This window comes from Dipodomys merriami, unplaced genomic scaffold (assembly GCF_024711535.1).
Source record: "Dipodomys merriami isolate MVZ:Mamm:240054 unplaced genomic scaffold, mDipMer1.0.p SCAF_34, whole genome shotgun sequence".
NCBI lineage: Eukaryota > Metazoa > Chordata > Mammalia > Rodentia > Heteromyidae > Dipodomys > Dipodomys merriami.
Window position 1 is genome coordinate 16,996,444 of NW_027204937.1, and position 17,460 is coordinate 17,013,903.

The 17,460-nt window shown below is 43.9% G+C and overlaps 1 protein-coding gene across 1 annotated transcript in view; it reads right to left on the reverse strand.

Annotated features, from left to right (window-relative positions):
- Positions 1-13,751, reverse strand: part of LOC138803473 (stromal membrane-associated protein 2) — a 56,228-nt gene extending 42,477 nt beyond the window's left edge. Inside the window, exon 1 of the mRNA XM_069987550.1 lies at positions 13,238-13,751. Coding sequence (XP_069843651.1) covers positions 13,238-13,340 — 103 coding nt within the window. The 5' untranslated portion in view covers positions 13,341-13,751. The remainder of the gene's footprint in view (positions 1-13,237) is intronic.
- Between the last annotated feature and the right edge of the window lie 3,709 nt (positions 13,752-17,460).

Consider the following 17,460-nt stretch of genomic DNA (forward strand, 5'->3'; position numbering starts at 1 on the left):
GAAGTGAAAACACTCTGTGGGCTTAACATGTAAACCCCATGTACACACCTAAGCTGTGGGGTGCAGCCATGGAAATTTATGGTCTTTCCATCACCAGCTGTTGCCACAAAAGACAATATGACTCTGAAAAAAGTTAAAGCTGCTGTATCTGTTGCGATCACTGTGCTAAGACAGTTTAGCTACAGCCAAGCACAGGTCTCTATGTCCCTTTTACATTTGCTTCACTATTCTCAATACCTAATAAAATGGAAATGTTACAATTTGGTTTGGGGGTGAGGAAAACTATACAAAGCCAGAGGGATCCAGTGCTGGCCCAAGAAATTACTTTTTTGGAAGGTTCTGACTTGAAATCAGTAGTTAGTAGGGCTTATAAAATCCAGTATTTAGGTAAGTGTATGTTATATGCATTTTAAAGCAAACTGGAATACTTACAGGAAATTACAGGGCGGGAAGTCTAGAAACTGTCTAAAAATCATTTCACATTAATTGAATTAAGAAAAGATGCAATGATAATAAAAGTGTATCACCACACTGGGACATGTTATAAAGGTGAGATTCCAGGGCAAATTTCTGTCACAGGGAGGAAGGATCAGGGGAGGAACTGCACAAACTGAAGACAACCACCAGGGCAACCTTACGCTGCTGGAAGGCCACAGCTGAAAGTAGGTTTGGCTCATCTCTGGGGTTTTCCACTGTGGGGAGGGACCTGCCGATCAGCCATCAATGGATCTGCAATCACAAAGCCTGTGGGGAAATACAGGATCCAGAAGAGTAGGGCAGGAAAGGAGACAATTTGAGAAAGGAAAAAGTCAAACATAGTACTGAAATATTGTAATTATTAAACATAAAGCTTTAACAAGGGCATAGATGAACCTTTAAGCTGAAATGGCCTGGCTGAAAAGACCTGAGACTCTGGGAAGCAGATATGCTCGTTACATTTTCATATCTGTGAATTACAGTAACATCAGGAAGAGATGAACTTTTTAGAGAAAAGTGAACAATGATGACACATAGGTGCTTTTTACAGTTGGTGACTTTACTCCAAGAATGAGACCCCTTATCTGTGCCCTCTGAGGAACATCAGCCCCAAAGCAAACACACTTCACTGAAACCCTTTGCTGGCCTAGTTCCACCAATTCCATTAATGTAACAAGGGCACAAATGCAGGTGACCTGGTTGACAAAAAAAAAAAAAAAAAAAAGCTTTTAGAAGGTGCTGGACTCATATCACAAATACCAAATGCTTTATAATAATCAAGAAGAAAATTACAGCAATACTTTGGGAAGTTTGTCTTTAAACAGGCCAGCAACAACATTCCTTACAAGACAAAATACTTTCTAGGGTTAGGGTAGAAGAAAATAGATTCAAGGATCTCACCACTTTTCCCATCCAGTGCTTACCTACCAACCAACCAACTACAGCGCAAAGAAAAGTAAACCCAGTGCAATACCTTAACTATCAAGGAAAGACTAAGCTGTACTATGCTGTAAGGCTGTCAGCCCCAAACTCTGGGCATCCTATGCCTTCACTGTTCACTCAAGTTATCCAACAATTAAGGGATGTGTGACAACGTAGATATACCATGCTCAAGCTCAAAACCAACCAGATAGGAACTTTTCTGAGTAACCACAGGATAAATCATTTCTGGCAGCTGGCAAGAGTCAAACAGCCGGGCGCTGGTGGCTCACGCCTGTAATCCTAGCTACTCAGGAGGCTGAGATCTGAGGATCGAGGTTCAAAGCCAGCCCGGGCAGGAGAGACCGTGGGACTCCTATCTCCAATAAACCACCAGAAAACCGGAAGTGGCGCTGTAGCTCAAGTGGTAGAGTGCTCGCCTTGAGCTAAAGAGCTGAGGGACAGTGCCCAGGCCCAGAGTTCAAGCCCCACGGCAGACAAAAAAAAAAAAAAAGAGTCAAACACAGTTTCAACAGAACTAATTTGCCTAGTCACCTACCCTAATTACACAGGCTATGGCTGAGTTGTTACATTGCTTCCTGGGGCTATTGTTTCAGCAAGAAGTCAAGATCCTTCAGAAACACACTAACTTCTACCTTCCTCAAGGCCCTTCCTATCTCTCCAGAGTAACTCATATAAGGGAAAAGATGTTTTAAGTGCCTCTGTGTCTTTAGCTGTTTGTGCTTAGATCTACCTTCATTCCACTCTTCAAGAGGGAAATACATCTACTAGCCTCCCTTGGCAACTGGTTTCTGGATGAGCTCTCTCAGAAGGAGGGACTTGGGATGAGTGGCAAGAGGAAAGAAGCCAAGGTTCTCTCTTACTGGCCTGTTCTAGCTGCTACTGGACAGTTCCTCTTACCATGCTTCTCACACTAGGCAGCTAAAGGCTTCTGGCCCATAGTCACACTAATACCTTTTAATTTCCTCAGTGGCACAGGAGCTCCCAGATACTGCTAATCCCATGGGAGGGGTGCCTCCTCAGCCAGTTTAGTTTCTGTGCCCTCATATCACCTGAACAACCCATGTCTTGCTTTAAACTCTCTCTGCTTATGTGACCAAAGTGCTTTCTGTTTCCCTAACTGTCCTGACAGGACCTTCAATAAGGAGCTATGAAACATATTTCAAAACTTACTTTTCAGAAAACAAGTTTACTAAGAATTAAAACAATTGTTCAGATAACCTATGAAAGATTTCTTATGCCAGGCACTGGTGGCTCACCCTGTAATTCTAGCTACTCAGAGGTTAAGATCTGAGGATTGTGGTTCAAAGCCAGCCCAGGCAGGAAAGTCCATGAGATTCTTATCTCCAATTAATCACAGAAAAGGCTGGAAGTGGCGCTGTGGCTCAAGTGGTAGAGTGCCAGCCTTGAGCAAAAGGAGCCTAGGGACAGTGCCCAGGCCCAGAGTTCAAACCCCAGGACAAGAAAAAAAACATTTTTTTTTTCTTGTAAGAAAAGATGCGTAGCCGGGCGCTGGTGGCTCACGCCTGTAATCCTAGCTACTCAGGAGGCTGAGATCTGAGGATCGAGGTTCAAAGCCAGCCCGGGCAGGAGAGACCGTGAGACTCCTATCTCCAATAAACCACTAGAAAGCCGGAAGTGGCGCTGTAGCTCAAGTGGTAGAGCGCTCGACTTGAGCTGAAGAGCTGAGGGACAGCACCCAGGCCCAGAGTTCAAGCCCCACGACCGACAAAAAAAAAAAAAAGATGCGTAGAGCTGCGAATGTGGCTTAGTGGTAGAGTGCTTGCCTAGCATGCATTGCATAAAGCTCACTCAATACCACATAAACAGAAAAGCCAGAAGTGGTGATGTGCCTCAAATGGTAGAATGCTAGCCTTGAGCAAAGAGGGCTTAGGGACAGTGCCCACGCTCTGAATTTAAGCCCCAAAACTGGCACAAAAAAAGAAAAGAAAAAAAAAAGGAGAAGTTGTAGATGACAAAAATCCATTCATTCATTCATTCATTCAAAGGTTTACTGAACCTGACCTTACCAAGCCCTATCCACAACTGGGAAGACCACAGTAAGCAAAACAGGCCCAAACTCCTGCCCTCACACACTGACATTCTAAGGGAAGTGTCAAGTGTGTCAAATCATGATTTCAGAAATGAATTAATACAGAAATATTGTTTTAACAACAGAACCTGGTAAAAGTGAATTAAAATTAAGGTACTTTACAAAGAATTAGTTCCTACATTTTCATGTACTCTGTTGAACTGTCACATTCCAGGGACCAGTACAGAACTTCTTCAAAGTTAATATCTACTTAAACTGGCCACTTGCTCAAACAGAAGTACAATTGTGATAAGGATTTAAGCTGACACAATGACAAAAGTTAAGCACTACATGCTTAGGATGGAAAACATTGTGTGTTTTAATGCAGTTCTTGCTTGGCATCTTTTTCATAATAAGGAATATTATTTAGAGGAGTAGATTCTGACTCCATCTAATAAATTACTTTATCCCTTCTTCATAGCGCAGGTAGATAGATACCATTAATGCAGCATACAAAGCCAGAGCATTGTACATCATGGACAGTGTGTCAGAGTCACCAATTGCATGATATTATTTCCCAGGCAGAATTTTCAGGCAGAAGAACAGAAACAGAAACAGACAATGACTCATGTGGTGAACAGTTATATAGACAACTGTGCCCAAGAAAGCTGCCACCTACATACCACAACGACATTAGATGAAAAATGCAGAAAGATAGTTTTCGAATTTATCTGGCAATGACAGATTTCCTGCAAAGTATACCCAAGCACTTTACACATCAAATATTCAACATATGGTCTGTCTGAGCATGCTCAGCCTCAAAAAAAGCACTGGCTCCAGAAATGACACTATCTGCTGCTGGCATTTCATTAGGCTTTTCTAAGATAATTTAATGTACCCATAAAGGTACATTTCCATGGAGATATGTGGGTACAATACCTTTCTTACTATAGAGCAATTAGCAAATCAGGCCTGAATTGCAATTCTAATCATTTCATTTGAGTATCCCTAAAACACTATGAGCTTCTTATATACAGGGAGTGAAAAGCATATGTATATTTATAATTTCAATGTCATGAGAAAATCCACTGCAGAGATCTAATTTTTAACTTTACTAGCACCTCAAACTCTACCCTAACATGTAGGGGAAATATACTAAATAATTCCTCCATTGCCTTAATACATATAAATTATACAGACTATCTCAGAGCCTGGCACATTCTGTTTCCTCTTTCTAGAATGAAAAGCTAATTCACCTGGCAAAATCTTGCTTACCCTTTAAGACATAGTCTAATTATCTCTTAGAAGCCATGGCATCCTAAGGAAGATGTCTACCTTCTTCAACCCTTTCATTCTCCCTGTGCACAATGCTATAATGATAATTATTACATTGTATCATTTATTTAACACATCTGCTTTCCCATTAGACTATAAAATCCTTAGATCAATGACCTTATCATTGAATCAGTGTGTCCTACTTCAGTGTCTTACATAAGTAGGCACTTAAAAAATATTTTCTAGGGCTGGGAATGTGGCTTAGTGGTAGAGTGCTTGCCTAGCATGCATGAAGCCCTGGGTTCAATTCCTCAGTACCACATAAACAGAAAAAACCAGAAGTGGTGCTGTGGCTCAAGTGGTAGAGTGCTAGCCCTGAGCAAAAGAAGCTCAGGGATAGTGCCCAGGCCCTGAGTTCAAGCCCAAGGATTGGCAAAAAAGAAAAAGAAAAGAAAAAGAAATGTTTTCTAAGCCAGGAGCCGGTGGTTCATGTCTATAATCCTAACCACTCAGGAAGCTGAGATCTGAGGATCACAGTTCAAAGCCAGCCCAAGCAGGAAAGGCCATGAGACTCTTATCTCCAGTTAGCCACCTGAAAACTGGAAGGGACGCTGTGGCTCAAGTGGTAGAGTACTAGCTTTGAGTACATGGAGGCTCAGGGACAGCTCCCAGGCCCTGGGTTTAATCTCCACAAGTTACCACCAGAAAACTGGAAGTGGCACTGTGTGCTCAAAGTGGTAGAGTACTAACCTTGAGCAAAAGAGCTCAGGCCCCAAGTTCAAGCCCCATAACTGACAAGTGTGTGTGTGTGTGTGTGTGTGTGTGTGTGCAAGCCCCATTACTGACAAGTGTGTGTGTGTGTGTGTGTGTGTGTGTGTGTGTGTGTGTGTGTGTGTGTTGTATGGGAGCTCAGATCTTCAAAAAGTTCCCATAAAAGATATGACACTTTGCCGGGCGCTGGTGGCTCACGCCTGTAATCCTAGCTACTCAGGAGGCTGAGATCTGAGGGTCGCGGTTCAAAGCCAGCCGGGGCAGGAGAGACCGTGAGACTCCTATCTCCAATAAACCACTAGAAAACCGGAAGTGGCGCTGTAGCTAAAGTGGTAGAGTGCTCGCCTTGAGCTGAAGAGCTGAGGGACAGCGCCCAGGCCCAGAGTTCAAGCCCCACGACCGACAAAAAAAAAAAAAAAAAAAGATATGACACTTGGACCCATTTTCTCACTGCCATAGAATGATATTTAACTGATAAGCAGAACAAACAGAGGAAAAAATATCTCCCAGGGAACAGGTTTAACATGTTGATATTAAAAGAAAATTCAAGAGGACTTTGACAAATTAATTTTACTAAAACCACATCTGTAATCTTAGCTACTAAGAGGGCTGAGATCTGTGGATCACATTTCAAAGAGTCTTATGGTCAGAAATATCCATGAGATGGGCTGGGAAGGTGGCTCAGTGGTAGAGCGCTTGCCTTGCATGCCTGAGGCCCTGGGTTCGATTCCTCAGCACCACATAAGCAAAAAGAAAAAAAAAAAAACCCGGAAGTGGCGCTGTGGCTCAAGTGGTAGAGTGCTAGCCTTGAGCTGAAGAGCTGAAGGACAGCACCCAGGCCCAGAGTTCAGGCACCACGACCGGACCAAAAAAAAAAAAATTAAAAAAAAAAAAAAAAAAAGAAATGTCCATGAGACTCTTATCACCAATTAATCAGGAAAAATCAGGATGTAGAAGTCTGGCTTAAGTGGTAGAGTGTCAGCTGTGAGCAGCAATAGTGAGAGGCCCTGAGTTCAAGCCCCAATACTGTAACACACACACACACACACACACACACACACACACACACACACACACACACACACACACACACACACACACACACACACACACACACACACACACACACACACACACACACACACACCAAAAAAAAACCTGTGTTAATCTAATCATGATTGTCAGAGTGATGATTAGAGGTATTAGAAATAGAAGCAAAATTTCTTCTGTTGTCTCTACTTCTTAAAAGATCCAAGTAAAATAACTAAAATTTGGTAGGAAGTTTGTGTCAATTAAAAATGAAGGGAGGGGCTGGGAAGGTGGCTCAGTGGTAGAGTGCTTGCCTTGCATGCATGAGGCCCTGGGTTCGATTCCTCAGCACCATATAAGCAAAAAGAAAAAAGCCAGAAGTGGCGCTGTGGCTCAAGTGGTAGAGCACTAGCCTTGAGCTGAAGAGCTCCCCCAGAGTTCAGGCCCCACAACCAGACCAAAAAAAAAAAAAAAAAAGATGGGAAAGCCGGGTGCTGGTGGCTCACACCTGTAATCCTAGCTACTCAGGAGGCTGAGATTTGAGCATCATGGTTCAAAGCCAGCCCAGGCAGGAAAGTCTGTGAGACTCTTATCGCCAATAAAACCACTAGAAAACCAGAAGTGGCGCTGTGGCTCAAGTGGTAGAGTGCTAGCCTTGAGCTGAAGAGCTGAGGGACAGCGCCCAGGCCCAGAGTTCAAGCCCGATTAAAAGACCGATTAAAAGAAAAAAAAAATGAAGGGAAAGCTAGAAACCAATATACAAAAATTAAAAATCAAGACTACTCTCGGAAAAAGTCCACATAAAGAAATTCCTTGGGGCCGGGAAGGTGGCTCAGTGGTAGAATGCTTGCCTTGCATGCATGAGGCTCTGGGTTCGATTCCTCAGCACCACATAGCAGAAAAAGCTGGAAGTGGTGCTGCAGCTCAAGTGGTAGAGTGCTAGACTTGAGCTGAGGGACAATGCCCAGGCCCAGAGTTCAGGCCCCACGACTGACAAAAAAAAAAAAAAAAAGAAATTCCTTGGTAGGCTGGGAAGGTGGCTCAGTGATAGTGCTTGCCTGGCACACATGAGGCCCTGTATTCAATTCCTCAGCACCATATAAACAGAAAAGGCTGTGGCTCAAGTAGTAGAGTGCTAGGCTTGAGCTGAAGAGCTGAGGGACAGTGCCCAGCACAGAGTTCAAACCCCATGACCAACCAAAAAAAGAAAAAAGAAAGAAAGAAATTCCTTGCTGTAATCTTTCATCCAGATTTGAAAAGTCAGGAAACATCAGAGGCTATCCTCAAGAGTACCATAAAATACACTGGTGAAAAGGTCAGAACTCCCATATATAGAAAATGGTTTTGGCTTAAAAACTAGGGAAATATTGTGAGTCATTCTAACTGTGGCTTCCACTAACCAGAGTATTTTAAGAGTGGAAAGTTAAAAAATGAGACTAATAAAATCAAGATAAAACAAATAAGATCAACAACAGAGGGAAAAAAAAACAAATGATGCTCACATTTAAATAACACTTTATCTTACAAGAGACTTACAACTTTTTTTTTTTTGTCATTCCTGGGGCTTGAACTCATGGCCTAGGCTATGTCCCTGAGCTTTTTTGCTCAAGGCTATCCCTCTACCACTTTGAGCCACAACTCCACTTCTGGTTTTCAGGTGGTTAATTGGAGGTAAGTCCCAAGGACTTTCCTGCCTGGTTGGGATTAAATGGTCATCCTCAGATCTTAGCCTCCTGAAGAGAATAGCTAGGATTATAGGCATGAGCCACCAGCACCCAGCTAACTTTTTTTTTTTTTTTTTTGGTCGGTCGTGGGGCTTGAACTCTGGGCTTGCACGCTGTCCCTCAGCTCTTCAGCTCAAGGCGAGCGCTCTACCACTTGAGCTACAGTGCCACTTCCGGTTTTCGGGTGGTTTATTGGAGATAGGAGTATCACGGTCTCTCTTGCCTGGGCTGGCTTTGAACCGAGATCCTCAGATCTCAGCCTCCTGAGTAACTAGGATTACAGGCGTGAGCCACCAGCGCCCGGCCCCAGCTAACTTTTTAAATAAGAAAATAAAGCTGAGAAGCTGGGCGCTGGTGACTCACGTTTGAAATCCTAGCTACTCTGAGAAATGACCAATGTAGTTGCCTCCAGGGAAGAAAAAAAGGTGACTAAAGGATGAGGAACAGGGTAATAACTTTTCACTGTGCAGGTAGTCTTTTGGACCTTTTAAAGTTTGAATAACATGAAAATGCTACCTTTTTTCAAAAGGTAAATTTCTTTTTTTTTTCCTTTTTTTTTTCTTTTTGCCAGTCCTGGGACTTGAACTCAAGGCCTGAGCCCTGACCCTGAGCTTCTTTTGCTCAAGGCTAGCACTCTACCACTTAAGCCACAGGGCCACTTCTGGCTTTTTCTGTTTATGTAGTACTGAGGAATCAAATCCAAGGCTTCATGCATGCTAGGCAAGCACTACCACTAAGACACATTCCCAGCCCAAATGTAAATTTAAAAATACATAAATAAGCCAGATGCCAGTGGCTCACACCTGTAATCCTAGCTACTCAGGAGACTGAGATCTGAGGATCACAGTCCAAAGCCAGCCGGAACAGGAAAGTCCATGAGACTCTTATCTCCAATTAACCACCAGAAAACTGGAAGTGGTGCTGTGGCGACTTGGTAGAGTGCTCACCTTGAACTAAAGAGCTCAGGGACAGGGCCCAGGCCCACAGTTCAAGCCCCACGAACAACAACAACAAAAACAAATAATGTTGAGTTACAGAGGCAATGGCTAGATGGTCAGAGGTGAAACATTTCAGTGACAAGATGCAGAAGAAGGAAAAATAAAAACTTACTAAAAAGTTTCTCTTAGAGTCCAAAATTCTAAATAGTGTTTCAAAGTCTTAAGTAATAGTTCTCAAGAATATCAAATGTCCTCCATTTAGGTTTTCTGCCCACTAAATAGCTCTCAATTTTTTACGAATGCTGACTCAAGTAAAAGAAGTACCCCAATAGTATTCAGGTCATCAGAAAGGCATGGTATATAAGAACATCTTGCTTACACCACACCAACTAAGGAGGTTGCTTAGGAGTTATTCCAGGTACATTGATAAGATGTATAAATGAAGAGCCAAAGAACCAATCCTGGACTAACTAACTAGTACAATCCCAAAAATGAAGATGTATAATTTACTCCACTTTACTAAAAAAAAAAAAAAAAAAAGAACTGACCACAACTAGCCAGCATTACCATTGATATAGCTGGAATATTCGGTAGTTTTGTCCTCTGTTTATCCTAACTTGTCAGCCCCAAAATTTATCCTTTAAAGGACACATTAGCTTGAAGGCTTTGATGATGAGGTAACCACATCTTGGGGTTAAAACATGTCATTGTTGTTTTGTTTTGTTTTTGTCGGTTGTGGGACTTGAACTCTAGGCCTGGGTGCTGTACCTGAGTTCTTCAGCTCAAGGCTAGTGTTCTACCTCTTAAGCCACAACACCACTTCTGGTTTTCTAGTGGTTTACTGAAGATGAGAGTTGCACAGACTTTCCTACCCCGGCTGGCAGATCTCAGCCTCCTGAGTAGCGAGGATTACAGGCTTGAGCCACTGGTGCTCAGCTCACCATTGCATTTTTTTTGGGGGGGAGGGGGGCGAGGGTCCGGTCATGGGGCCTGAACTCTGGATCTAGGTGCTGTCCTTCAGCTCTTCAGCTCAAGGCTAGCGCTCTACCACTTGAGCCACAGAGCCACTTCCAGCTTTCTTCTTTTTGCTGAGGAATCGAACCAGGGCCTCATGCATGCAAGGCAAGCACTCTACCACCAAGCCACCTTCCCAGCCCCACCATTGCATTTTTTTAAGGAAGTAGCAAAGCAGCTCCCTTAGCAGTTTCAGACAGTGGGGAGCTTTGTGCTCAAGGAAATTGAACTTCTACCAAATACAAGAACACTTGCTTGCTCTTTATTCTGATGATTAAGTTACATATTTCAAGTGCCAATTAATCAAGAAATATAAAAGAGTGGGTGCCTAGGAGTTATTTAGGAACATTATAAACATATATGCTCATTGGTCTGTAGTCCAGACTACATCAACTAATTGAATGTTAATGGCTATTAACAGAGCCCATACAGTGAGCATTATATTTTCTAAGAAGAATGAAAGGAATGTAGAAGTAAACTCAAAACCAAATCTCATTTTAACCAACAATTCTAAATTCCTCTTCCAACTATATTTTTATCAGAATTAACAGGTAATTTTTGATGCATTTCTTCTTTATATCTTCTGACAGTTTCCCACACCATCATTATAATCACTGAAATTAGAGGGAAGGAGAGAAATGAGTGAGAGGAGTTGAAAAGGTGGAAGGGACTAGATAACTCATATACTAGATAAATAGAGGCGTCAAGAAATGCCTACTTAACAGAACTGAAAGATACGTGACATAAGGGCATCTCTTTTTTTTTTTTTTTTCTTTTGGTCGGTCATGGGACCTGAACTCTGGGCCTGGGCACTGTCCCTCAACTCTTCAGCTCAAGGCTAGCACTCTACCACTTGAGACACAGCGTCACTTCCGGCTTTTTTCTGCTTATGTGGTGCTGAGGAATTGAACCCAGGGTTTCATGTATGCAAGGCAAGCACTCTACCACTGAGCCACCTTCCCAGCCCCAGCATCTCATTTTTAATACAGTGGCAAAATATATTAAAAAGAACTTCCTACTTTAAAAGACACTAATTCAGGATTATATTATCAACAGCAATTCATGTATTCTCATTAAGAGAATTTAAGTAAAGAGTAACGGAAAATTTGGAGGAAGACACAGTGAATCAACCCTTTCTCTTCCATATGTTACATTCATTGGAATGTGAGTAAGTACAAAAGCAATATGAGAATGTGTGTGGGGAACTAATCAAAATGGCATTTGATTCCCCAAATGCATCAATGTTCACTCAGTGAGATTGCCTCACAGTGACTCAAGATCTGTCAACTGAGGACTTAAGGGAATTTGAGTAAAGCCAAGACAGACACTAGTAGATTGTAAACTGAATCTCCCAATAGGTCTGGCACAAGATCTGCCAGGAACCAACCTATTAAAAAATTAATGCCAGGCACTGATGGTTCACGCCTGTAATCCTAGTTACTCAGGAGGCTGAGATCTGAGGATCACCGTTCAAAGCCAGACCAGGCAGGAAAGTCCTTGAGACTCTTATCTCCAATAAACAACTAGAAAACTGGAATTACCACTGTGGTTCAAGCGGTAGAGTGCTCACCCTGAGCTCAAGAGCACAGGGACAGTGCCCAAGCCCAGAGTTCAAGCCCCACAACCAGCAAAAAAAAAAAAAAAAGGAAGTGGCACTGTGGCTCAAGTGGTAGAGCACTAGCCTTGAGCTGAAGAGCTCAGGGACAGCTCCCAGGACCAGAGTTCAAGCCCTATGACCAACCAAAAAAAAAAAAAAATTAAAATACTCAACATATAATAATTCTACAATACCTTTAAATGAATTCCTGCTAACGTAAAATGTCAGGAAAGAAACCTGAGTATCTGCTTTTCTAATGACCATTTCCATTTTCTAATGACCCATTCCATTTCCCAATTGAGGTCAGTAAAAAAATTCTATTAGGTGTCTAAATCAATGCATCATTCCTCTGCCCCCTCCTTATATGACCTTCTAAAATAGTCATCAGGTGAAAATAACAAAATAGATAATTGCAAACGCATTTGAATTTTTTGTTTTATACTACATGCTCAATAATGCTACACATAGCAAACAACCCTGGCAAATCTACAACATTATGAACAAAAGTAAATGAACAATAGCTTCCCAAAAAATGCAGCCGCTTGTCTCTGTGATGTTTCACTAATAACTAAGTTTTCCTACCATATTGATTTTTAATTGTATTAAATAATGAATCTTTAAAGGCACAAGAAACAAAGACTATATAATCTTGTAAATTTACAATGGTCCTATTTCATCTTTAGAAGTGTAATCGTCATGGTGGCAACGCATTCAATGAATTCCTTGCTTTTGTTTCTCCCCTGATTAAATGGATCCTGCACTACAAGGCCAGTTCTGCTAGATTTTGCCACCACACACGCATGAGGCCTTCCAACGCACTCCCCAAGCCAGGGCCAAGGCTGTCTAGAAATCCGCACTGTGTCACTGCGTAAGACAGTGTCCCACTGCACACATCCTGGGAGAAGAAAGCCACCTAAGCAGATCTCAGAAGAGCTGAAAAATGAAAGGAGAGGCTAAGGAAATAGCAGGCAGCAACAATCACCTTTAAAAATCCTTTCAACAGTTTTCCTCTCTGTCATCTCACCTTTCCCTCCACACACTGTCACCCCACACACACATATGCGCGCGCTCACACTCACACACACACACACACACACACACACAGAGTGCAGTACCATCCAGAGCTTTATACATGAAAGGCTGCTAGCTCTGGTCTGACAGTAGGCCTACAAGTCATTAAGCCCAGAAATAGACGTTCGCACCTGAACACATCAGGCCACTTCCGTCCCACCCCCACCATCACACACACACACACACACACCCGAGACGAGAAAACCCCAAGACTCCTGATCAAGAGTAGCACGCGATGCCATTTAAAGACGACTTAGTGCCTCCTAAGTTCCAGAAGCCCCCTCCCCAGCAGGCCACCCCCCCCGCACCGCCGGAGGGGGCTGCTGGCCGCCCCTCCCCCGCCCCTTGCCGCCGCGGGGGATGGCGCTACCTTTAGACTGGCAGTCCGCACAAAACTTGTTGTCCTCCTCCAGCAGCAGGTTGGCCAGGACCGCCTGATACCGATCCACGTCCTTCACCGACTTGCCCGTCATGGCCAGGATGCCGGCGGGGGCAGAGGGCGAGGCGCCCTCCTCGCCCCCAGGAGCCCCTGCCTCCGTGCGGGGATTCGGACCCCCGGTTCCCCCCGCCCAGGGCACCTCCCGAGCGGGGGTGAGGCCTCTACTCCCGCCCGGCCCGGCCCGGCGTCCCCTGCCCCGCCGGCGCCCCGCGCCCCCAGCGCCGCAGCCCCCTCAGTGAGGCGCCCCCTGCAGGGCTGAGGGGGAGGCCGGGTGCCGTGGAGGCTGCTGGGGCCGGGACTCAGCTCAGGCAGACGGAGCCGTCCTCCTCTCGGATGCCGGCCGTGGAGACGAGCCCCCCCAGCCTGCCTGTCTGAGGACCCGGCGTCCCGCGCCTAGGTTTCCCTGGCAGCTGCCGCCAGCTCGGCCACCACCTCCGCCGCCCACTTCCGGCAGCTCTTCCTCTCCTCCTCCACCCAGTCCAGCCCGCGCATGCGCCCCGCCCACCGCGCGGCACTGGGTTCTGCCCTCCGCTCCGCCTCTCAGGAACCAATCCGGAGAGAGACGGGGGGCGGGGTTTGGGTGAGGGAGGAGGACACGCCCCCTGCATGTCCTTGGAAAAGAATGAATGGAGCCTGACAGGGAGGGGAAGGAATAGAAGTGACGGAAAAGCGCTAACATTGCACCAGCTGTTACTAAGTGCCAGGCATTGTGCTGAGCAATTTACATGAATAATCCCAATACAATCCTCACAACAACTCTACAAGTTACGTATTTATCATCCTTATGTAACCTGGGTATTGTGGATTACACCAAAACCCTCCAGATTATTTTTTCCTTGGAGGAGGGGGGGAAAATCAAGGATCCAAGCTCTTAGCCCTATGTAACTTGAGGTTATGCACGCTCTAAAGCCTCAAAATAAGGATCCAAGTCCAGGTTAAAGGAATGCCACACTCTCCTTCAATTTTCAGAGAATCTGGTCAGCTCCCTCTGATATGTATCAGCTCTGCCCTTGTGACTTCTTTCATCTTTGGACATGATTCTATTGCATATAATGTTGTTGGGTTTTTTTTTTTCTTTCAGTCTTTAAGTCCTCACAAATAATGCAGTTTGGTGTTCTGAAGGTTATTTGGGGTGGTGTGGGGCACAGCATGATTATAGCATAGCACATCACACAAAGCCATCCTAGCTACAGGTAGTTTATAAGTGGCTGTTCTTTTATTTAGAAGTACATCTGACATCTTATTTCATTCATTTATTCACTCAGCAGATGTTAGTGAGAAATTGCTAAGAATCAGGCTCTGGAAAGATCTGGTTTGTGATTTCTAAAGGAATATGATGGAGGCTGAGAATGTGGTTCAATGGCAGAGCACTTGCCTAGCATGAAGGAGGAGCTAGGTTTGACCTCAGAACCACAAGTGTTATCTTGTCTCTGATGAAACCCTCTCCAACTCTAATTTCTCTCAAGACTAGGCTCTTTTCGAACATTCAACTTGCTGGGCACCAGTTACTCATGACTTACTACTCAGGAGGCTGAGCTCTGAGGATCATAGTTCCAAGGTAGACCATTCAGGAAAGCCCATGAGACTCTTATCTCCTATTAACTACCCAAAAGACAGAAGTGGAGCTGTGGGGTCAACTGGTAGAGCACCAGCATTGAGCACCCAGGCTCTCATTAATTCAATCCCCAGGATAAGGAAAAGAAAAAAAAAAATCTCATCAGAGGAAAACAAAATTTTCTATTACTTTACTAGACAGAACAACTTTTTTATTTTTTTATTTTTGTCAGTCATGAGTCTTAAACTCAAGGCCTGGGTGCTGTCCCTGAGCTTTTGCACTCAAGGCTAGTGCTCTACCACTTCAAGCCACAGCTTCACGTCCAGTTTTCTGGTGGTTAACTGGCAATAAGAGTCTCACAGACTTTCCTGCCTGGGCTGACATCAAACTCTGATTCTCAGATCTCAGCCTCTTGAGTAGCTAGGATTACAGGCATAAGCCACTGGCCTTGGGCTATAGACAGAACAATTTAATTCTCTGTCTAAGCCTTTCCAGTATAGCCATGCCTAAGAGACTTGATAAACACACTATTCTGGCTGGGTTCCTGGTGGTTTACCCCAGCTATCCTAACTGAAGATCTCAATTCAAGGCCAGCTGGGGCAGAGAAGTCCATGAGATTCTTACCTGCAACTAACCAGAAAAAAGCTGGAAGTGGAGATGTGGCTCAAGTGGTAGAGTGCCACGCCTAACCGAAAAAGACAAGTGAAAGTACCCTGGTCCTGAATTCAAGTACCATCAATCAATCAATCAATCAATTAATACCATATACAGTTCCTAAAATGTTCCTAAAAAGCCCATCAAAATAGCTATTACCTTAGCCATTTCTCAGTTAATAAAATAGAGGGTCAGTGTTACCCAGCTGTGGTAGATGTACCTAGTTTCAAGCCTTCCTCATCTTCTTCCACTCATTCTGCAAATACCCTCCCTGCTCAATCTAAATCTAGTTAAACTGATCCCTCCTCATGCTCTTCAGAGAGAGCTTTTACATTGAAAATCTCCTTGAACTACATTTGCTTGCTTGAAAATCCTTTGTCAGCTCTCCATCATCTGACAGTGCTTCTCCAATTTTTTCCATGGAGTGAGAGATTGCATGCTCTAGAGGTTAATCAAACACACCGCCTAGGGCCTGAATGTCTGGATTGAAATCTTCAACTTCGGGGCTGGGAAGTTGGCTCAGTGGTAGAGCGCTTGCCTTGCATGCCTGAGGCCCTGGGTTCGATTCCTCAGCACCACATAAGCAAAAAGAAAAAAGCCGGAAGTGGCGCTGTGGCTCAAGTGGTAGAGCACTGGCCTTGAGCTGAAGAGCTGAGGGACAGTGCTCAGGCTCAGAGTTCAGGCCCCACAACCGGACCAAAAAAAAAAAAAAAAAAAAAGAAATCTTCAACTTCAACATTGAAGTTGTGGGATGGGAAGGTGGCTCAGTGGTAGAGAGCTTGCCTAGCATGCATGAGGCCCTGGGTTCGATTCCTCAGGACCACAAAAGCAGAAAAATGGTGCTGTGGCTCAAGTGGTAGAGTGCTAGCCTTGAGCTGAAGAGCTGAGGGACAGTGCCCAAGCCTAGAGTTCAGGCTCCATGACCAACCAAAAAAAAAAAATTGAAGTTGTATCTTTGGCAAGTTTCTTAAACCTCTCTGTCAGTTATTTGGCTCATAAAACAAGGATGATGATAGTGATATAAATACTATCAGTACTATTTTCAGGATTATTGCAAGGCTTAGCTGAGATAATGCTTGTAATATCTTTAGAATAGCATTTGCCACATAGAAAATGATAGATAATAAATGTACTTTACTAAATATTTCTGGCGTTTTGCCTTCTGGGTACATGGTAGGATTTTATTTCCTGGTCCTCTTATTGTTGGGAATGGTCAATTTGTGCAGAAAGGTTGTTTCATTTTATGCCTGAAACATTTATTTGCTTCTCTGAGACTCTTCTGACTTCCTTTGTCTCTGGCATGATAACTAGATGTTGGATATCTATTAGCCTGGAGTCTTGAAGAACTGATAAGCAAGAAGTCTCTGCCAGCTTATAAAGGAAACATAGCAAGAACAAGAAATAAGCCTTCTTTATGTTAACTTACTTGTATTTATTTATCGTAGCCTAACCTAACCTATCCTAAACAATAATCAAGTATTAGCTGTTTTCATTTTCTTCTTCTTTTTTGGCTTTTTTTTTTGGGGGGTTGGTCATGGGGCCTGATCTCTGGGCCTGGGTGCTGTCCCTCAGCTCTTCAGCTCAAAGCTAGAGCTCTACCACTTGAGCCACAGTGCCACTTCCAGCTTTTTCTGCTTATGTGGTGCTAAGGAATTGAACCCAGGGCCTCATGCATGCAAGGCAAGCTCTCTACCACTGAGCCACCTTCCCAGCTCTTTTGTGCTTTTTGTTTTACTTCTTGGTGGTGGTGGTGGTGGTGGTGTGTGTGTGTGTATGTGCGTGTGTGTGAATGCTTTAGATTGAACCTATATCCTTGTACATTCTAGACAAGCATACTATACCCCTAGTCCTATTATCATGATTACTGGCAGAGAAGAATGAAGCATACCCCAGGGCCTGAGGATATGGACAACACAAATATCTCACCATCCCAACTTCAAATATA